Source organism: Pelophylax lessonae (assembly GCF_965119305.1).
Source record: "Pelophylax lessonae genome assembly, chromosome: 4".
NCBI lineage: Eukaryota > Metazoa > Chordata > Amphibia > Anura > Ranidae > Pelophylax > Pelophylax lessonae.
In genome coordinates this window covers 552,432,713-552,455,600 of record NC_138771.1, presented here as the reverse complement: position 1 = coordinate 552,455,600, position 22,888 = coordinate 552,432,713, and the positions used below count along the sequence as shown (strand labels likewise).

Below are 22,888 nucleotides of genomic sequence, written 5' to 3'. Positions count from 1 at the left end.
ATTCTACTGGTCCTATGCTTTCAAAAAATATAGGGTTTGGGAGGTCTTTAACAAACTCTGAAAGCTGTAAGGGAACAATGAAAACCTTCAGATTTTTAGAGAAATGTGGTTGTTTTCATTTTTGCATATGTTCAGTTTTCACCATTTTGCAAAAAGGTGTAATTTAAAAATTACAAATATTTGTTTTTTAATAACTCAATACAGGTTAAGCTTTTATATTTAGTAGGAATTTAGCCGGGGATTTTGTGAAATTTGCTGTGTTTATATCTGCTAAAAATGAATTTAGAGAATTTCTAGAGAATATATTGTTTTGATAAACATTTGTGCCTATATCACAGGGCGTTAAAATCGGTAGCACCTTCTTTTTATTCTACAGGTCATGTGCTTTCAGAAAATCTATGGCTTGGGGGGTCCTAAACAAACTCTGAAAGCTATAAGGGAACGATGATATTTTGAGAAGTTTGGATATTTCCATTTTTGCGTATGTTAGATTTTCAGTGTATTTTTAGCAAAAATTAGATTTTTGACTTACCGTAAAATCCGATTCTCTTATGTTCATTGACGGACACAGCTCCTGATTTTCTTAACCATTAGGTTATATTGCCCCCTACAGAAGTAGGACACTGGGAAGAAAAAAAGTCTGGCTACGCCTATGGGCAGTTCCAGGGGGTATACTCCCTCTCCCTGCTACAGGTAGTCAGTAGTCAGTTTTGTGACAAGCAGTGTCAGAAGAACTACAACTCCACAGAGGGGTGGCTGCTCTGTCTCTCAATGAACATCAGAGAAATGGACTTTACGGTAAGTCAAAAATCCCATTTTCTCTTTCGTTCACTCATGGACACAGCTCCTGATCTTCTTAACCATTGGGACGTCCCAAAGCAGCGTTAAACATGAGGGGTGAGCCTCCTCCAGAACCCGGAAGTATTAGCGGACGTCTCTCAGCAGCTCCAAACATACTTCCAGATGAATGGTACCCTGGAGAGTGACCCCGGAGTGGTCTGGGAAGCTCACAAGGCCGTGATTTGGGGGGTTCTCATATGCCATGGAGCCCGTATCAAACGCAAGTGGGAAGCCCAACTGACCAAACTTCTGGCTGATGTTACTACGCTGGAAAATAGACATAAACAAACCCAGGATGCCTCTGATGGAGTTGAGCTTCTATGCTTGCGGGACCAGGTGGTGGATCTCTTACGCTACCGGGCCAAGGCGGCACTTCAGTGCTGCAAAAAGCTCTCCTACGAAGCAGGAGATAAGTGTGAGCGGATTCTGGCAAACTCCCTTCGGGATCAAAGAGCTGCCTCTTATATTCCCTATGTAGTTAGAGAAGGGGGCAGGAAACAGCACCTCCCCAAAGACATTTCTCGCAGCTTTGCATCCTTCTATTCTCGCTTATACCACCTGCCGCAAGCTTCTTCCCATCCCTCAGCTGTTTTGTCCTATCTGGACTCTGTACCCCTACCGCGTCTTCCGTCACCTGCTCGAGAATCTTTGGAATCGCCATTTTCCCCGGAAGAGCTCTCACAGGCCATAAATGCGGCAAAGTCGGGTAAAGCTCGGGGCCCAGACAGCTTCACGGTCCTTTACTATCAAAATCTCCAAACTTTATTAATGCCACATATGCTGACGTTATTTAATGACCTAGGTCACACTGCCTCCTTTCATGACACAACCTTGCTGGCCCACATCTCGGTTATTCCCAAAGAAGAGAAGGACCCGTCTGCTTGCAGCAGCTATCGCCCGACTTCTCTGCTTAATGCGGACCTGAAATTTTTCACCAAGATCCTAGCGTCCCATCTCCAACCCTACCTGCCTGACCTGGTACATCTTGACCAGGTCGATTTCATTTCTACCAGAGAAGCTAGGGACAACACCACCAAGGCCTTGAATCTGATACACCTGGCCATAAGCGATAACACACCGATGGTTTTCCTGAGTACAGATGCCGAAAAGGCGTTCAATCGAGTTAATGGGGACTACATGTTTGCCGTGATGCTGGGGTGGATAGCCAGTGCATATGTAAACCCCAGAGCGTCTGTAAAGGCGAACGGGGTGCTCTTGGACCCATTTAAGATTTCTAATAGCACCCAACAGGGATGTCCTCTTTCCCCTTCGCTTTTTGCCCTCTCCCTGGAACCCTTTCTGATTAAGGTTCATTTGAATCTGGACATCTCCGGTGTCCAACTAGGCTCTGTTTCCTATAAGATCTCGGCTTATGCCGATGACCTCGTTTTCTCTATAACTCAACCCATGGTCTCTATTACTAATCTTCTGAAGGAGTTTGAGGTTTATGGGGCGGTCTCCAATCTGAAGATTAACTATGGCAAATCGGAGATTATGGGTGTCTCACTGCCCCCCGCACTCCGTGACCTATTAACTCGTAATTTCACTTTTAAATTCGGCTCCGGTAGCATTAAAAGACTTGGGTACGTTACTCCCCCGAACCCGTCTGATGTGTTCCGCCTGAACTTCCCACCCCTCCTGAGTTCAGTACTAGTACTACTAGAAAAATGGACGACGGGTCTGCATTCGTGGTTTGGACGCTGTAACATCTTGAAGAACACCATCCTACCTAAATTCCTTTACCTGTTCCAAACACTGCCGGTTTCTATTCCGGCTGCTTTTTTCAAGAAAGTGCATTCGGTGTTTACCATATTTATCTGGGCGGGGAAACGGCCCAGACAATTGAAACTTAGCCTTACTTTGCCTAAGGCTCATGGCGGTGTGGCAGTGCCGGACTCTAGACGCTACTACCAGGCCGCACGCATGAACCGATGGGTGGACTGGTGCAGACATTCCCACCTGAAGCTCTGGTCAACTATAAAACAGTCTCTATTCCCGATCTACCTTCCTGGGGCCCCTTGGTTTTCGGGGAATCCTTCCCGACTACGTGAAGTCACACTCCCTTATCGATCTGACCCTTCGTGTCTGCGAAGTGTCCATTCTCAGGAGAGGTCCTGCACTCCCCCCTGTTTCCGATTCTGGGCAACCCGGCTTTCCCTCCAGGTTGCGAGCGGAATAGGTTCCAGGAGTTGATGGAGGATGGTTGCGTCCGGGCCTACTGGTCGGCGATTCCTGGCCGTCCTTTACTCACTTGACGGTATCTAACGACCGCTTCGCACTTTCTCGCTGGCAAGCTTTGCAACTCCTTTATTTCCCGAGGGGATTGGGACCCCCCCTCCCGATTTGCAAGAGAACGTACTCCCTTTGAGGACTTACTGGTGGGGCAAGGGCCCCTCCCCCATGCACTCTTGCAGGTATACTCTCTACTCTCCCTACCAGAGACGGACTTTGTCCTGCCAGGCATTTTAAAGTGGGAAGGGGAATTGCACAGGACGTTTTCCTTAACCCAACGACGGAACATCATTCGATTTGCATTGAAATCATCCATATGTACCCGTATCCAAGAATCAAATTACAAACTACTAGCCCACTGGTACTATACTCCGATGCGACTTCGGCGCATCTTCCCGGAGACCTCGGATAGATGCTGGCATTGCAACCAATCGCAAGTCACTCTACTCCATATCTTTTGGAGTTGCCCTATCTTACGTGGCTTCTGGGGCGAGGTTAGTAGGATAACCCAATTGATGACAGATTTTGTCCTTCCGAATGATCCTGCCTTTTTTCTGTTACATCGCTCAGCTATCCCACCAAAGCAATATAAACACTCTGTCATTCACCATTGCTGAATACAGCTAAATCCTGCATCAGTCTTCGTTGGAAGGATGCTGCCCCTCCCTCTGTATCGCTTTGGTTGCGGAAAGTAAAATTGATAAATGACCTGGAAGATCTGGTGCTGACCTCACAGGGTAGAAAGGAACGTTATTCCAAAACTTGGAGCTGCTGGAATATGTTTATATTATCGGATGAGGGTCAGGCCCTGAGCGCTGATGCTGGCTCTTCGGTGCTCTGAGGCTGACTCTCCCGCACGGGGTCCCCCCTCTCGTCCCTGCCCGTCCTCCTCTTCCCTTCCCCTATCCACTCCCCCGCTTCTCTCTTACTGCCCTCCCTCCTCTTCCTCCCTTCCCCCCTTTTTCTGTTCCCTTCCTGATCCGTTTTCCTCTTGCTCTCGACCCCCCCCCCCCCCCCCCACCTCCACATTTCTTGAAATATTCTGATTTTTCCTCAGTACAGTTATTCTTTTGCATACTCAATTCTTCGCTATCGCATACACGATTTGATGTCCTGTTATGGTGGACTGCATATTCAGTTCCGGACCTGTATTACATTCACAAAGTCTAAGGTGTTTTCACGGACCTCTACCTCGTTGTAAGTTTTTCTGAGTGTCTGACTGTTATTCTGTCCATTTTTGCTTCTACGCCACTGTTGCCCTAGGTACCTCAGGGATTTTACTGCTGTACTGTGTATACGTTGTAACTGAGTTTCATGTTTTATATTTTCTGCTTAAATAAAGAATTTGAAAAAAACATGAGGGGTGGGAACAGCGAAAAAGAAATTCCCAAGGCTAAACTATAGCAGCCCGATAAACAAGAGCTCAACCAAAACAACCCGAGCCCACCTGAAAAGAACAATACACCCTCAGATCCATCTGGAAATGGTTGCAGAGGAAGCTGACAACCCTTTCAGAGGTCATCCTTGAGCACAAATAGTGAGTCTGATTTGCTAAAAGACTCCGTAGCTGCCAGGTACACTCTAATCGCCCGGACCACATCCAAGACAAGCAAAGCAATTTCCTTCGGATGTTTTGGCCTGGGGCACAGGGAAGGCAACACAATGTCTTCATTCAAATGAAAATCAGAGACAACCTTTGGAAGGAACGACAGACAGGGGTGAAGAACCACCTTATCTCTGTGAACCACTAAGTAAGGTGAACGACAGGATAATGCCATCAATTCCGACACCCTGCATGCAGAGGTGATAGCTACCAAAAAGGCCACCTTCTGGGACATCGTAAGCAGGAGAATCTCCCAAAGATTCTCAAAGGGAGGCTTCTGGAGGACTGAGAGAACCAAATTAGGGTCCCAAGGCAGTAACAACAGAGACCGCACTGGAGGAGCCAAGTCCCGAACTCCCTGAAGAAAAGTACGCACCAGGGAGTCTGTGGCCAAGGGCCGTTGAAAGAAGACCGCTAAGGCCGACACCTGGCCCTTGATAGTACTCAAGGCCAGTTTCTGCTTTACCCCCTGTTGAAGAAAGGTCAAGATCCGAGCCACCAAAAAAGAATGAGGATGAACTCCAAGAGACTCACACCATGCAATGTACGTCTTCCATGTACAATGGTAGATCTTCCTAGAAGTAGGATTTCCTAGCTTTTAACAGCGTTGGAATCACTGACACAAACAAACCTCTATCCCTCAGCACCTGGCTTCAACAGTCAAGCCGTCAAAGCCACCAACTGTAAAGCAGGAAGGAAGATTGGTCCTTGAGACCGCAGATCCTCCCTAAGAGGAAGCTTCCAAGGTATGTCGGCGACCCCCCTGCACCAGACTGGTGTACCAAGCCCCGCAAGGCCATTCCCGGGCCACTAAGATGACCAGAATCTCTTCTGCCTCGATTCTGCGTGGAAGTATTGGCAGAAGCTTGAGAGGGGGAAAGGTGTAAATCAGAGGATACTGACCTCACAGGGCCACCATCTAGTCTGTGGTGTCCACTTGAGGATCCCATGGCCAAGCCACAAACCTCTGCCCCTTTCTGTTGAGCCGGGACGCCACCGGATGCCCCACCGGAGACACAACTGATTAAACACCTCCGGATAAAGGGACCACTCCCCTTGGTCCACTGCCTGCAGACTGAGGTAATCCGCCTGCCAGTTTTCCACCCCGGGAATGTGTACGGTGGAGGGGGCTGGAACGGACTGTTCTGCCCACCTTAGAATGCCGGCTACCTCCAGAGCCGCCAGGACACTTCTTGTGTCCCCCTGGTGATTGACATAAGCCACGGCCATGGCATTGTCAGATTGAATGCACACTGGACTTCCCTGAAGACGATCCGTCCAATGTTCTAGACACAGTCTGATTGCTCTGAGATTTCAAGACATTGATCGGTAGTGTGGACTCTTCCAGTGTCCAGATCCCCTGAGCAGATGTTTTGCCGAGGACATCTCCCCAGCCAGACAGGCTGGCATCTGTGTCCAATACAAGGGGAGGAAGGATTTGCCCAGCTGAAGCGCCAGAGAACAAAGCCACCATATCATGGACTCTTTTGTTCCCAGGCTCAGCCGGATCTGATTGTCCAGAGACTGCAGGGTCTTGTCCCATTTGGCCAGAATCTCCCTTTACAGGGACCTTTTATAAAACTGTGCAAACTGAACCGCCTAGAAGGTAGACACCATCAGGCCCAGCACCCACATTCAAGTCCACTGGGATGACCATCTGCTGGACAGCAGGAGACGAATCGCAGCCTGCAGTTTCTGGAGTTTGTCCAGAGGAAGGAGCAATCTGCTAAGGCCTAGTCCAGAGTCAGACCCAGATAGTCCAGCTTTGTGGACGGAACCAGAGCAGACTTTTGAAAATTCAGAATCCAGTCAAACTCCCACAGAGTTCGTATGGTGTTTTCCAGGTTTTCTACCAGAGCTGTAGAAGACTGCGCTCACAGAAGGAGGTCGTCCAAGTAGCCCAGTACTGCGATCCCCCATTAGCATAACAATGCTAGCACCGTAGCACCCGAGGAGCAGAGGCGAGACCAAAGGGTACCGCCACAAACTGATAATGCTCCTCTCCCACGCAAAAGTGGAGGAAGCGCTGGTGACCAGTACATATTGGAATATGAAGGTAAGTATCCTTGATGTCGATGGAGGCAAGAAAATCCCTCTGATGCAGGGATCCCACCACTGTGCGAATGGACTCCATTCTGAACTTCTGCACCCGCACAAAGCAGTTCAGCGCCTTGAGGTCCAGGATTGGACGCACCTTGCCTTCCTTCCTGGGAACTGTAAACAGGTTTAAGTAAAAACCCTGAAAACGTTCCGATGTCGGAACCGGGACAATCACCCCTTGAAGTAACAGGTCTTGTACCTCCCCAAACAGACCCTGAAAGCGGTCTAGGGAGAGGTGCAAGTTGGAAGGTAAGAACCTTGCCGGGGGTAAGAGCGAAACTCGATCTTGTAGCTGGACCGTATAACTTTGTGGACCCACTTGTCTTGTACCAAGGAAGTCCACGGGTCCAGAAACCAGTGAAGATGTCCCCCCACCCCTAATACGGGTGAGGGTGCACCTTCATGCTGAAGGAACCTTGTCCACGGCTCTGGATAAGCCTGCTGTCGACTTGCCAGACCAAGTTTGCTTGGATCCACCAGAGGATGCCCTGAACGGCTTTGATCCTTTGTCAGTCATCCCTGAGGGACGAAAAAACTTCTTATGAGCCAAGAAGGATGGCTCACGTCTGCCCTTAGTAGCCTGCAGAAGAAAGGTACTCTTCCCCCCTGTGAGACCTTTAATAATGTCATCCAGAGTAGCTCCAGACAGGCAATCTCCTTGAAAAGGAAGATCAGTCAAGGCCTTTTTAGAAGTCTGGTCCGCAGACCAGTATTTGAGCTAAAAAAATACGCAGAAGGACCACTGCTGAAACAGAGAGCCTAGCGACTAGGGAAGCCGCATCCATCAGCAAAGGCAGAGGGGAGCTGCTCCCCCTCCAGGTCATGCCGTAATAGCTCAGCCCACTCGGTCAGAGTTTGTGACACCAGTGCAATGGTAAATAGCGGCCTCAGTGCCAAACTGTCCAGGGTGTACATATTGCGGGCTATAGCCTCCGCCTTCCTGTCAGCCAGGTCCTTAAAGGCCGGGAACTCTTCAACCGGAATCATGGTTGCTTTGTTCAATCTGGAGACCAGAGGGTCCACCACCGGTGGAACAGTCCACTTTTTAAGAAGTGACTCCTCATAGGGGTACCGCATACCAAATCGCTTAGGGACCACCAGAGGACGTTTTTGCTGTTCCCACTCTTTAGCAACAATTCTGTCAAAATAGGCGGGGAAAGGAAACACCTTTGCCGCTCTGGGTGGCTTGTGAGTGTCAAAGGAACCCAACTTCCCTGTTGCAGCTTCAGCTGCGTCTTCCATTTTTAAGGTCTCACGCACAGATACAATCAGTGCATCCACCAGCACCTTTTTATGTGCGGTTGCAGAAGTGGAGGAATTATCCTCACTATCTGAGAACTCAGAGCGCATGTTCGCAGACCCAGCCGAGTGACCCATGTCCACGGCGGCCGAATCAGATTCATGATCTAAGAAGACAAATGAGGCAGGGGAAGGCAGGGGGCAATTTTTGCTAGCCTGTCGCCCAAAAACCAACTCCACCCGGGACATAAAGGACTCCAGGATCGCCGCCAGTGAATCGATGGATGGTTGGGACCCGGAGGGCCCCGCTGCCTCCGAGAGGGGATCAGGTGGGGAAATGTGCTCCAAAGACTCCAATAGGGGGACCACACAAGAAAAGGTGTAAAAACACTGCTAAGGGACACCCTCACCGCTTCGGAAGCACCACTCGGTCGCCAGTAATGGAGCACCTAATCAATCCTCAGCAGAGAGGGACAGGGCCCCACCAGACTCGCCACCCAGCAAAAGGGGGGCGTTATGGCCCATGGGGACCACCAGACGGATGAGGGGGTTCCTAACTGGAAGAAGGGGAACCCAGGGGTCTGACCGTCCCATGGAGGGGCCCACATCCACCCCAAAACCCTTCAGGGAGAGAGGGGGGATAGTCACTTACAATACCAGGAACCAGGCTGGCGCCACTCCAGACAGAACCTCCTCCCTATTGAAATGGGGGGGCTGTTGGTCATAAGGAACGCTGCGACTGAGGCTAAGACCCGGTCGTATGCGACCTTGTGAGGCGTTTAACTCGCAGGCCAGCCCCTGTCCGGTGGGGTTATGTCGCGGCCAACCTAGCGCGGAGCTGAGGTCTGTGTGCACTCGCTGGCCAGACTGGGGGAACCACTGGATCTAGATTATCCAGCCCGTCGCCCAGTTCGGCAGTTGATTATAGATCTCACAGGAAAAAAAAACAGGAGAAAAAATTCTATCTAAAAAGAAAAAAATTGCCAGGACCAGACATCCGAGAAAGGAACTAGGTCCTAACTCCTGACTAGGCGGAACAAAAACTGAGAACCTATAGCTGGGAGAGGGAGTATACCCCCTGGGACTGCCCATAGGCGTAGCCAGACTTTTTTTCTGACTAGTGTCCTACTCCTGTATGGGGCAGTATAATCCAGTGTTAAGAAGATCATGAGCTGTGTCCGTCAATGAATGAAAGAGAAAATATTGTTTTGATAAACATTTGCCCAAACATCATTGTGCCCTAAAAATCAATAGCACCTTATTTGTATTCTACTGGTCATGTGCTTTCAGAAAATATATGGTTTGGGGGGTCTTTAACAAACTCTGAAAGCTGTAAGGGAAAAATAAAAAAGCAATGGAAAAATTGCACCTACTGCAACTCACCTACTCTAGCATTGTCCCTCAATGGCCAAACCAATGAGATGTTGCCCTTCTTACAATCAAGATTCTGCATCATTTTGGCCAGCAAGGGAACAACTTTTTAGATAGAATAGCAAAAATGTCAAGGTGTCCCCACTGCCTAAAACCGCATTGTGACCTGGGCCAAGGGGTCATAACTGGTCTGATAGTTTAGCACATCTCACTGACACATATGAATATCTCTACAGTTCCCATCTCCGGAGTGGGACACAGTGACACCAGAAGCTAAGAACCTGATTAACCAGATGCTGACCATTAACCCTGCCAAGCGTATTACTGCTCATGAAGCTCTCAAGCACCCATGGGTCTGCGTGAGTAACCCATATTTTTTACATTCTTATATTTGTTGATACTGGCTACTATGACATCTATGTGGTTGGACTGTACATCACAGTAGGGATTAGCTTCATTATTACATGATGCAACTTTCCTGTCTGTTTCTTTACAGCAACGTTCAACTGTTGCCTCAATGATGCACAGACAAGAGACTGTGGAGTGCCTGAAGAAATTCAATGCTCGTCGAAAGCTGAAAGTAAGTGTGGTTCCATCATGCATTTCTGATCTGTGTTCCTTTACCATTTAGATGCCATATTAATCCACATTACGCTATTTCTATAGGGAGCCATTCTGACCACTATGCTGGCAACAAGGAACTTTTCTGGTAAGTGATTCCCCCACCTAATCTGGGAAATCTTCTACAGGCACTCTGCTAATCCAATATACTTACTGTTATCATGTTCTACAGGACCACTGCTGAACTTTACTATATTGATGTATGAGGAAGATTCCACTATTATAATCATTTCTTACATAATTCCAAAACCACATTTCAATACATAACAAGTGCTCAACGCCTTTACATAATACTGGTCTGCAGGAAAAAGTGATAATGATGCATATTAACTACCACAGGTCCTAACAGTGGCACAGGCAAAGATGTCAACACTATTAACATTTTATGGAATGGCATCACTATATACAACAAAAATTAGACCATCTTATCTTCCACATTGTATTTTTATCATTTATTACTAGTGTGACATGCTGCAAAGCCTTCTGGTATACTCAATACTGTGCATTTGCAGGGTTAACTGTAAGATCTCATGCATACTGAGCATTAAAAATGCAGTTTTTGGGATGTCTGACATTCTACCTGTAAAGACCTCTCCATGTTAGCTTATGTGCCCATGCACACATAGGTGTTTGGCGACGTTTGGCAGAAAAAGCACTTGAATGTTAAATAATTTCAATGGCCAGAAAATATTATTATTCTGGCCAATGAATGAATTACTCCCCCAAGGACTTGACGTGCCTAAACTTATTTACACACGTCAAGTATTTTTCTGCCAACACGCTGAGAGAAGAAAAGGCGTTTAGTAGAGCTGGGCAAACACTTTTTTAAGAATTCTATCTTTCACACAACACTGTGTTCTAGCTGCATTTCGGATATGACCAGTGATAGGCCCAGCAGATTTGATCTGATTCAAAAGAGGCTCTGCAATGTAGTCTCTGTTAATAATACCAATACACAGATAAAACCACTTCTTATAAAAAGCATATAACACTACAAAATTGCCCTAAAATACCACCCACTTATTTCTACATGTGTTTATTCCATGTACAGCAAAGCATAGGCCAATGCTTTCCAATTATAGAAATGCACAGAAGAGCCCAGCACTTTACATCCAATGGGGCTCATTCTGATGTGACCAGCTCAATGTGCTGCAGAACTTTGTTTAATATACCCAGTTAACAGTGATCCATCTCTTTGTGTAAACATGTGGTGGGGATAATATGCTTTTCTTTCTGCTCTTATTTTTTCTTTATTTTAAGTCTGCCCTATTCTACTTCCTTCATCTCTCCTCTCCTTCCCTCCTTCTTGCTCTCCAACATGTTGTTACCCCCCACACATCTCCTTCTAATTCCTTTTCCTCATGTTCTGTCTTGTTTGGACCTTCCTGTGTTCATTCGTCCTCCTCCTTACATTGAATTTGTCTTCCTCTCTTTCTACCTTCTGTTCTTATTGGTTTATTTCATATGTGTGTATATAACCAACCTCCTGTGTCCCATTCACTGTTAAATGTGATTTATCTAATCACCACTTTCCTCCATTGTTTACTTTTTTCCTCCGTCCCCTTTTCTCTGATCTCTGTCATTCTAACAGTGGGCAGACAGACCACAGCTCCTGCCACAATCACCACTGCCGCCACTAGTACAGCCCTGGGGTTGGTGGAACAAGGTAGTAGTGTCCGCAAGGCACTTCCCCTCCCTCTTTACACCTGCCCCTTCCCTCCCCTCAGAAGTGACTGCATGTAGCTGCTTCTTCCTTAGCTGCCTGCCTGCGTGGAATATTGAAAGGAGACTGTTTTGCAGGTTTGTCCTGCAAGGATTAGGAGATAGAAGGGGATAGGATTGACTATAGTAGGGTTTCTAATATTACCTAAGCACTTAAGTAATAACTTTGAATGCCCGAATGTGGAAAGGTAAAATCTCTACCAGCCTGTCTAATAATAGATTGTCCCACATATACTAGGTACTAGCTGGCTTCTTTTCTTTTATGTGCTAATCTGTCTTTGCCATGTTGAGGTTAAATAGGTAGCAAATAAGGGGCCTTTTTTGGGTGTCCACTTGGAGACGCTGCATGTAATGTGCCTACCTTGGAGCATGCTGTACGCTTGGGCATGTCATGTGCATGGCATGTGTTGAGGTACAACCCAGCAATTATCTGACAGTATACATGGCATTTATGGTACAATGGATCTCACTGTGCTCCTCAGCAGTTCTGTGTATACATGTACAGTGCATGTGTGTGTACACGTTGTATGTGAGTGTCACTGTTCAAAGAGAATATTTAGATGTTGTATTGTGAATAGCAGTCTATGCCCTTGCCAGTGTTCTGTCAGTGTTTGAATGATCGTAGCTAGGAAAGCTAAGCCTAGCAAGACAGTGACACAAAATAATAAATAATACATTTACATAAAGGTGTACAAAGCTACTAAACCTTATAGTACAGTTAGTTACAATAATAATAGTTAAACAGAAGCCTTATAGTCTCTACTGAGGGCACATTTTTTGGCAGTTCAAAAAAAAAAAAAAAAGCACATTTACACTTGGAGTTTTCTCCATGACAAAAGGTTAAGTAAATAATAATTAATAATATATATATAAATAATACCTCATTTAATTACATTAAAAGCAGTACATATGTTTTCTTGTAGGACCTCATATATGTATGTAGAAACTGTATCTGAGTATAAACGTTACATGTGATTTTTGTTTCTAGAAAATATACACTAATCAGCTATAACGTTATGACCATTAACAGATAAAATGAATAACATTAATTATCTTGTTACAATGGCACCTGGAAAAGGTGGGATATATTAGGCAGCAAGTAACCATGTTGTCCCAGAAGTTAATGTGTTGAAAGCAGAAAAAATGGGGATTGCGGTTTGTTGCGTATAGGACATCATAGCTTCAAACCCATGCTGGCCTGTGTCCATAGCCAAAAGCGCCTACAATGGGCATGTGAGCATCAGAACTGAACCACAAAGCAATGGAAGAAGGTGTCTGGGTCTAATGAATCACATTTTCTTTTACATCATGTGGATGGCTGGATGTGTGTGCATCGATTAGCTGGGGAAGAAATGGCACTAGAATGTACTATGGGAAGAAGGCAAGCTGGCGGAGGCAGTGTGAATCTTTGGGCAATGTCCTGCTGGAAAACCTTTGGTCCTGCCATTTATGTGGATGTTGCTTTGACACACCCATCTACAGTACCTAAACCTTGTTGCTGACCAAGTACACCCCTTCATGAAAACCATTTTCCATAAATGCAGTGGCCTCTTTCAGCAGGGTAATGGTGGGTTGTCATAATGTTATGGCTGATCGTTGTATAAACACAGTATAGTGTTTACATCTTATAAATAGAGGTACAGACTCTTTAAAGGAAATAGCTAACACTTTCCACTTATGCTTAAGTCTGCCATACTGTCAGGACCATTCAGCTCGGCAAACTTTGACCTAAACACCAATGAAACTAGGAGTTGGCAGAAAAATCCAGCGTAAAACATGCTCAGCCTGGTGCTTTTTTGGTGCTCATGCGCATATGGCACTTCAGCCTGGGTTAACACTAGTGCGAATTGGAAGCGGTTTTCCCTGCATCCAATTCGCATGTCAGAAGACTATGACCGGCTCTCAATGGAGCCAGTCCACACAGTCCTGGGATGGCTGAGGAGCGGTTTGCAGAAGAGTCCTGTGTGTCTTCTGGTTCATTTCAGGTCCAAATCCAGCCAAAAATGTGGGCCTTATTCGTCCCTGAAATGGAGAACAGGGAGGCATCGGACCCCTGCTGCGAGCCACTCCACACAGCAGTGTGAACCTAGCCTCAAGGCATATGCATGTAGTTTCATGCTACAGGAATATTTGTTACAGCTACTAGAAAAAAAATGCTGCATGTGTATGTGTTTTTGTGCGCATATGCACAAATGATACCAGTACATTAATCTCTGAAGGCAGGTTTGAGGCATTTTGTAAAATGCCCCTAAAAAGTGCTCTAAAACTTGAATCTAAATACCGCAATGTGCATGGACACGTTGGCTAATATTGAAATGTTTTCAGAGGCCCTTAAGGCATCTTTTTTCTTCTGTGTGCATGCCCCTCTATCTACTGTCATTCAGCTGATAATCTCTAGAACCTCAAGATCCCATTACTACTCTGACTGCATAAGTGGTTTAGTGTTGATAATGAATGGGACTTAAACTCAGTTTTGAGAGTACTCAATGCCCAATGTATAGTCTGAGCCAAGGGACTCTACATTGACCAAGGTTTAGTCTAAAGGGTACACAAGGGTGCTTGCAGAAACCAATGGGTATCTTCACTTTAACTGTGTTGTTACAATAGGTATTTTTAGGGCCAGGTTCACTTTAATGCAGCTTTCTCCACAAGTGATATCATTTACTGAGCAGCCTACCCGCACACAGTTTGAATATTTCTTCAAATTCCTCTTTCAAGTCTCGTATCACACTGTAAGCCAAATAGACACAAATGCAGTGTTTTCCACACATGACAAATGCAGTGTATTACAGGCAGAGAGCAAAAGAGGTGGGGGTTGTGAGTGTTGTAGTTGGACAGTGTTTTCGTGGCTGGGCATGTGTTGGATGTCCTGTCTTGCCAGCCTGCTGATGCCCGAAGTATATGCACAGATTTGCCATTTGACAGTGCCCACCTTGTGTATTTTACCTATGTGTATCTTTTCCTCTTCCCCCTGTCTTTTTTCACTGTTTCACTATTTCTCTTTTTCTCTCTCCTTCTGTTTGACTTTCCTAATTCTGGCTTCTTTCTTTTATGTTCTATCTCTGCTTTCATTCCTTGCCTCTCTCTTTCTACTATGTATTCTTCCGTTCCTTTTCTATTAATTGCAAGGTAAGTTCTAGCACTTTGGTTATTCTTTTACATCCTGTTTTGTCAGTGGAAGTGATATTTCCGTAAGCAGGCTTTACTATTCTGATGCCATGTGAACCTCTATGGTAAATTATTAACTGCACTTTATAAAGCAAAAATACATTAAAGATGAAACTCCCCAATTTTCTTGGGATCCAAGCACAAAGTGGTCCCCTCTTAAACAATCACTTTAAAAGTTGTCCCATGATTAGCAATTTTCTGTCATCCTTAGTTGACAGAAATCATTACAAAAACATACGATATTACATACGTCAATAAGCATAGAGTCTTTGTATTATTTGGTCATATTGCAAACCCAAGAATTTATAGCTCAATGTTCAAATAAAAAAGAGAGCTGCATTAGAAAAAAACAACACCGTCTTTTACATAACTAGTGGAGCACAATTCAAAATGAATTTATAAGCAATTACTAAACCATACAAAATAGGATTTCCAATGTGCTAGCAGGAAAATAAAAATCCTAATAGAGAAAAGTTTATAATAAAATATACATTTCTCTTTCATTCATTGACAGACACAGCTCTTCATCTTCACGACTGTAGGGTTATGCTGCCCCTACAGGAGTATGACACTAGGCAGAAAAAAGCTTGAGCATGCCTATTGGCAGTCCCTGGGGGTATAATCCCACTTCCTGCTATAGGTATTCAGTTTTTTCTGCCTAGTCAGGAGTAAGGACCTAAGACCTAGTTCCTTGCTGGGATCTCTGGTCCTAGCTATTTTTTCTTTTTAAATTGAATATTTTCCTTTTTTCATTATTTTGTTCTTGTGAGAATATACTATCAACTGCCTGACTGGACGACGAACTGGATAATCTAGATCCTTAGGGTCCTCTCCCTCCGTCTGGCCAGTGAGCGCATGCAGACCGCAGCTCTACGCTAGGTGGGCCCCGACATAGCCCCACTGGACAGGGGCTGGCCTGCGAGTTAACTGTCTCTTGAGGGTGCATATGAACTGGCTTCGGCCTGAGTCTCAGCGTTTCCCCCGGCCCACAGTACCCACATTACGATGAAGTGGTGTCTTGTCCAGAGCAGTGCCCACACTGTTCCTGGTGTGGTAAGTAGATGTCCCCCCTCGACCTCAGGCGGGTTTTTGGGGTGGACATGGGCCCCTCCCTGGGATGGTCGGACCTCCGGGTTCCCCTCCTTCCCGATCACATCTCCCCTCCCCCCAGCTCAGTGGTATTGCAGCCTTTGCCTTTGTCCCCCATCTGCTCACCCACCCTGTTAGGACCTTTTTTTCTGGCCTTGGGAGCCCCCCCCCCCGGGAGCCGCATGGTGCCACGCGGGGCCACCATTTTCTTGTAGCTTGGTTTGCTACAGATCGGCGGCCATGTTTGTGTCGCCTCAGGGGCCATTTTCCTATAGTTTCCCATTGAAAATAGCAGTGGCCATGTTTTTGGAGCTCAGATGGATGGTGATTCAGCAGTGGGAAGTCTTCAGCCTCTAGTGCTAATAGCCAAACATGCCTTTTACGGTTAGCCGCACAGCGGGCAGAAGCTTACTGTGAGCTGACCGGTGGTGATTAGTGCCTGAGGCTTCCTCTCCCTCTTGCTGCTTTACAGAGGTAGTGCTGTGCTGGGCCTTGTGGTACGGACAGCGTGGTAGGGTGTCTCTTACAGTGTGTTTTTACACTTCTGGTGCAGATTCCCCTCTCCATTCATGGAGTCACTGAAACATTTTCACCACTTTAACCATTAAGAGTCTGCCGGGCCCTCCGGGGCCCGACAACTGGCTGCACTGACGGCGGCCCTGGAGTCCTTGGTGTCCAAAGTGTATTTGGCCCTGGGAAAACGGGCTACCAAAAAGTGTCCCCGCCTTCACCTGCTCCCTCTGTCACTTCAGATCCATGGTCTGAATCGGCTGCTGCGGATGCCAGTTACCCTTCGAGGTCTGTGTCCACGCACCCCGTGTGCTCACATAGTGAGGATGATTCCTCTGTTCCTCTAGCCACACATGAAAAGGCGCTAGTGGATGCACTGATTGTATCGGTGCGGGAAACCTTACATATGGAAGATGCAACTAATGTACCATCATAGATGTGGGTCACCTTTGGCACCCACAGGCCCTCTAACGAGGCAAGGGTGTTCCCCTTTCCCGCCTTCTTTGACGATATTGTCTCAAAACAGTGGGGGTCCCCAAAACGCACCTTTGCAATCCCTAAGCATTTTGCAATGCTGTACCCTTATGAGGAGTCCCTCCTTAAAAAATGGACCTTGCCTCCTGTGGTAGAATCTCCGGTCTTCTCTGACCTGGCTGATAGGAGGTCGGAGGCCTTGACCCGCCAAATGTTCACTGTGGCTGGGTCAGACTTAGGCCGGTGTTTACCATCACCCTGGTGTCACAAGACATGACTGAGCTTGTGGAGCTGGCAGATCAATTGGTCCAAGGGCTACAATAAGCCTTGTCCGATCTTCCATTCGTGGGAGATCCCCTGTTTGGAGCTTCCTTGGATGACCTTATCAAAAGCCTCACAGAGGGAAAGGGTACTCTTCTTTCTCAGGCTTCCGAGGGTAAGGAGTTCTGTCACAGACAGCGACCCTCTTTTTTTTAGAGCCGGGTCTGCCGGGCCAGTGGACAAAAATTCCTCCGCATGAAGGGGCGCCCTCACCCATATCAGGGGTGGGGGGACGTCTTCGCTGTTTTCCTGGACCTTCCTAATTTAGGACAAGTGGATCCACAAAGTCGTTCGATCAAGCTATAAGATCGAGTTTCGATCATACCCACCGGCAAGGTTTTTTCCTTCCAACATACACTTATCCCCAGATCACTTACAGGATCTCTATGGGGCAGTGCAAGACGTGTTGTCTCAAGGAGTAATTGTTCCAGTTGCGATGTCGGAACGCTTTCAAGGTTTCTATTCAAACCTGTTTACGGTTTCCAGAAAGGAGGGCAAGGTGTGTCAAATTCTGGACCTCAAGGTGCTGAACTGCTTTGTGCGGGTGAAGAAGTTTCAAATGGAGTCCATTTGCACGGTGGTAGCATCCCTACATCAGGGGGACTTTCTCGCATCCATCGTTATCAAGGACGCTTACCTTCACATCCCTATTTGTATCGCCCATCAGCGATTCCTCTGATTTGCCGTGGGTGAGGAGCATTATCAATTTATGGCATTACCCTTTGGTCTCGCCTCTGCTCCTGGAGTCTTCACAAAAGTGCTGGCCCCGGTTCTAGCATTACTGCGCCATAGGTTGATCGCGATATTGGGGTACCTGGAGGAACAAGGATCCTCAGTCTCTAGACAATCTGATCATGTTGAGCCGGAGAACAAGGGGGTCCCTGGTTTGGTGGCTTCGCTCTGTGGCACTTCTTCAAGGAAAATCTTTTCTTCCCCTGTACTGGATGGTTGTCACAATGGATGCCAGCCTATCTGGGTGGGGAGGCGTCCTTGGCTAGGATTGTGCTCTAGGGGTCTGGACTCTGGAGGAGTCCAGGCTACCGATCAATGTACTGGATCTCCGAGTGATCCAACTTGCCTTGATCATTGGACAGTTCGTCTCCAGGGATGTCTAGTACGGATTCAATCGGACAATGCCACGGCCGTGGCTTATGTCAATCACCAAGGGGGCACGAGAAGTGTTCCGGCGGCTCAGAAAGTAGCCGAAATTCTAAGGTGGGCAGAACGGTTCGTTCCAGCACTCTTGGTACGCCGATCTGGTATGGCTGGTCACCGATGTTCCTTGGAGACTCCCTCTCAAGGAAGATCTGCTGTCTCAAGGACCAATCTTTCATCCTGCTTTACAGTCACTGACTTTGACGGCTTGGCTGTTGAAAGCCAGTTGCTGAAGGATAGAGGGTTGTCTGATTCAGTGATTCCTACGCTTTTAAAAGCTAGAAAATCTTCTTCCAAGAAGATTTACCATCATACTTGGAAGATATACATTGTGTGGTTTGAGTCTTTTGGGGTTCACCCTCGCACCTTTTCTGTGATTCTGATCTTGGCTTTCCTACAGTGAGAGGTCGAGCAACGTTTGGCCTTGGGTACCATCAAGGGCCAGGTCTCGGCCTTGGCGATTTTCTTTCAACGTCCATTGGCCTCACACTCCTTGGTGCATACATTTCTCCATGGAGTGAGACACTTGGCTCCCCCGGTGCGGTCTCCATAGCCACCGTGGAACCTCAATTTTGTGTTCTCGGTTCTTCAGAAATTTCCCTTTGAAAAAATTCGGGAGATTCCCCTGCTTACATTGTCCCAGAAGGTGGACTTTTTGATTGCTATTACTTTGGCGCACAGGGTGTCTAAGCTGGCGGCGCTGTCTTGCCATCTCCTTATCTAGTTGTTTACAGGGATAAGTTGGTCTCCGATTTTCATCTGAATTAAGACATTGTGTTGCCTTCCCTATGTCCTAAGCCTAAGCATCCTAAGGAAGTTGCTTTGCATTCCGTGGATGTGGTTTGGGCAATCAGGGTGTACGTGGCAGCAACAGAATTACGGACGGACGGACCTCACAAAGGGCTGGCTGCTTCTGCTGCGACCATTTCCAGATGGATCAGGCAGATTGTGGTTCAGGCTTATTCTGTTAAGGGTCAGGTTCCTCCTTTCCCTGTGAGGGTGCACTCTACTCGGGCGCTTAGTGCCTTGTGGGCTTTCCACCATCAGGCGTCAGTGGTGCAAGTTTGCAAAGCGGCCACTTGGTCGTCTGTGCACACATTCACAAAGTTTTATAAAGTGGATGTGTTGGCATCTGCGGATGCTTCTTTTGGCCGCAAAGTTTTGCAGGCTGCTGTTTTGAGGAATTGTCCTCTTTGAGGGTGTTTTTTTCAGGTGAGCTCCAGTTGTTCTCAGTTGAGCTCCATGTTACCTGGTTGGCTATGTTTAGCCTTTGGTAAGTTTGTTGTCTGCTGTTCCCACCCCGCATGTTTGACACTGCTTTGAGACGTCCCTACGGTCATGAAGATGAAGAGCTGTGTCCATCAATGCATGAAAGAGAAAATGGGATTTTTGACTTACCGTAAAATCAATTTCTCTGATGTTCATTGACGGACACAGCACCTGCTCCTCTTTGGAGTTGGGCTGTTTTTCTTTTGACACTGCTTGTTACAAAACTGAATACCTATAGCAGGAAGTGGGAATATACCCCAAGGGACTGCCCCATAGGCGTGCTCAAGCTTTTCTCTGCCTAGTGTCTTCTGTAGGGGGCATCATAACCCTACAGTCATGAAGATGAAGAGCTGTGTCCATCAATGAACATCAGAGAAGTGGATTTTACAGTAAGTCAAAAATCCAATTTTAGTGTACAAACAATGTAAAATCTCAGATAAATCAAGGGCCCAAATGTAAGAATAACTATATAAAAAAAAGTACATATCGCAACATCCTGGACTATATTGGCATATGTCCCATTTAGCCAACGCACACCACGGATACGCCGTTTCTTCATAGGGTAACTGTCTTCAAGTCCATAAACTTACTGTATACTGCATCTATAAAAAATTATAATATATAGTGTAATGGCAGTTATAATCGCATATTTACCTCACTTACACACGTAAAGCGATGTCATCTCCTAGCGACTTTTTATGAGATAAAGCTTGTTAATAGTATCTGTGATGTCATCTCAGGGCCAAATGTCCATTCATACATGTCAAACAGGTCAGAACATGCCGTAAAGGAAAGCAGAGGATGTAGAAGTTCCATTAAATGGAAGTAGTGTGTAGTGCCAATTAAGTCATTACTACCCATACCACGATCACCAAGAATGTTTGCATTCGAAGGGGGATTAGCAAGCTCTAGTGCCTGTGGGGAGACTCTGGGGTACAAAGGGCAGCCATTAGGTTATCATAAGTAATTAATGTTTAAGTAAATCTAATAATAATATATTAATTTAAATGGATTCTATGTCGTATTACAATGTATATTATAATTTTTTATAGATGGACCTTAGGTTTATGGACTTCAAGACAGTTACCCTACCCGACTTTATAGGACATATGCCAATACAGTCCATAATGTTGTGATATGTATTTTTATATATTTATTCCTATATGTGGGCCTTTATTTATGGGATGATTTTAACATTGTTTGTACAATAAAGTTTATATTTTTTCATAAACTTTTCTTGTTGGGATTTGTATTTTCCTAGCGGAACATTAAAATTCCTATTTTGTATGGTTTAGCATTTGCTATTGGGAAAAAAATACCTTTGCTACTTTGAAGAGGGATTGTTCTGGAAATCCTCTTCCACTTAAAGACTAAGTCCGCCTCAAAAATGTTTATTATTGGTGTGGATGCCAGTATACTGCAACATAGTTATTTCATTTCTCAAAATGATCCCTGCCTATAGTCCAAGCCACTGGTATATTTTTTTACAGTTGTTTTTTAACACTATGAATGATAGAAAAAAGCAAACATTTAGTGCACCTGCTAAGTTTCACAGAGCTTCACTTTTTTTTATATTTTAATATGTTACAGCCTTATTCCAAAATGGATTAAATTCATTATTTTCCTCAAAATTCTACAAACTATACCCTTTAATGACAACCTGACCCTTTGCTACAATATAAAGTAGTGAGTATACAGCTTGTATAACAGTGTAAATTTGCTGTCCCCTCAAAATAACTCAACACACAGCCATTAATGTCTAAACCACTGGCAACAAAAGGGAGTACACCCCTAAGTGAACATGTCCAGATTGGGCCCAAGTAGCCATTTTCCCTCCCCGATGTCATGTGACTCATTAGCGTTACAAGGTCTCAGGTGTGAATGGGGAGTAGGTGTGTTAAATTTGGTGTTATCGCCCTCATTATCTCATACTGGTCACTGGAAGTTTAACATGGCACCTCATGGCGAAGAACTCTCTGAGGATCTGAAAAAAGAAATTGTTGCTCTACATAAAGATTGCCTAGGCTATAATGAGATTGCCAAGACCCTGAAACTGAGCTGCAACACGGTGGTCAAGATCATACAGCAGCTTAACAGAACAGGTTCCACTCAGAACAGGCCTCGCCATGGTCGACCAAGAAGTTGAGTGCACGCGCTCAGTGTCACATCCAGAGGTTGTCTTTGGGAAAAAGACGTATGAGTGGGAAATAGATGTATGAGTGATTTTGAAAAATATTGCTAGAGATTTAGAACAATAGAAAGCACCACATCCCTATAATAAAGGTAACTACAATAAAGGGGGCAAAGTGGGACTTTATAGGTGCAAATGATGGAGAAAAATCTGAATTCTCGAAAATTAAACATTTTATTAAACATAAAGAATTAGGACAAGACAGTACATTGATTTAAAATGTTAAAAGCAAAAAAATGCACTCGATAATATCAACTCTACATGTTTCGCCATCTTCATAATAGCTTCTTCAGGAGTTTTGATAGATATTTCTCGAGAGTGAACATTCCTAAATTGCAAAAGAAAAAACATGAAAAATAGGACAAATATGCTTTTTGTAGGGCATGTAACAATGGTCCTAAATTGAATGCCCAGGTAAATTTTGTAATTCTAGTACTAATATCAAAATGTTCCTTAAGAAGACCTGAACCCTTTCTTTTGCCGGGAGTGAAGGCAACGAAGGTGCTGAAGCCGAGGTGAATAGAGAGGAGAGGACTGAGACATCTGACCTCTTAAGGTTGACCCATAGAGAAGATGATAGCCAAGCCGAATATAACACGTATTGAGAATAAGAGACTGCAATATAGGAATACATTTCAGACGATATAAATTGCATGACCTCCTCTTAGGGAGTAGATATCAAATTAATGAGCTTAAATATATTTACCAATTTGAATAAGGAGTGAAAATACTTCAGGGGGCACCCCAATATCAAAAGCGGGGAGGGAAAATTATCCCATAAAGATCCCAAGAAGGAGGTATCCCTTTAAGATAACAAAGAGAGGTATTATAAATACATCCTAAATTAAGGGAGGACTGACAGACATGTTGATGGTCTGTCCAATTATGAAGAGATGACTATTTCCATGCACAATTGTATATAGAAGGCCGCCAACTCACAGAAATTCTCCCAATGGTGCGCTCCAATATGGGGGCTGCACAAG

The 22,888-nt window shown here is 45.6% G+C and overlaps 1 protein-coding gene across 32 annotated transcripts in view; it reads left to right on the top strand.

Moving 5' to 3' along the window:
- The window catches only part of CAMK2B (calcium/calmodulin dependent protein kinase II beta), a 313,844-nt gene that overhangs the window by 245,776 nt on the left and 45,180 nt on the right, over positions 1-22,888 (top strand). For 13 of the 32 annotated variants that reach the window (XM_082257225.1, XM_082257252.1, XM_082257240.1 and 10 more), the window contains exons 10-12: positions 9,622-9,744; positions 9,882-9,965; positions 10,052-10,094. In XM_082257225.1, coding sequence (XP_082113351.1) covers positions 9,622-9,744; positions 9,882-9,965; positions 10,052-10,094 — 250 coding nt within the window. Of the gene's footprint in view, positions 1-9,621; positions 9,745-9,881; positions 9,966-10,051; positions 10,095-11,597; positions 11,676-22,888 lie in introns of all 32 variants that reach the window. The other 19 variants (XM_082257250.1, XM_082257233.1, XM_082257237.1 and 16 more) reach the window with 2 other exon arrangements.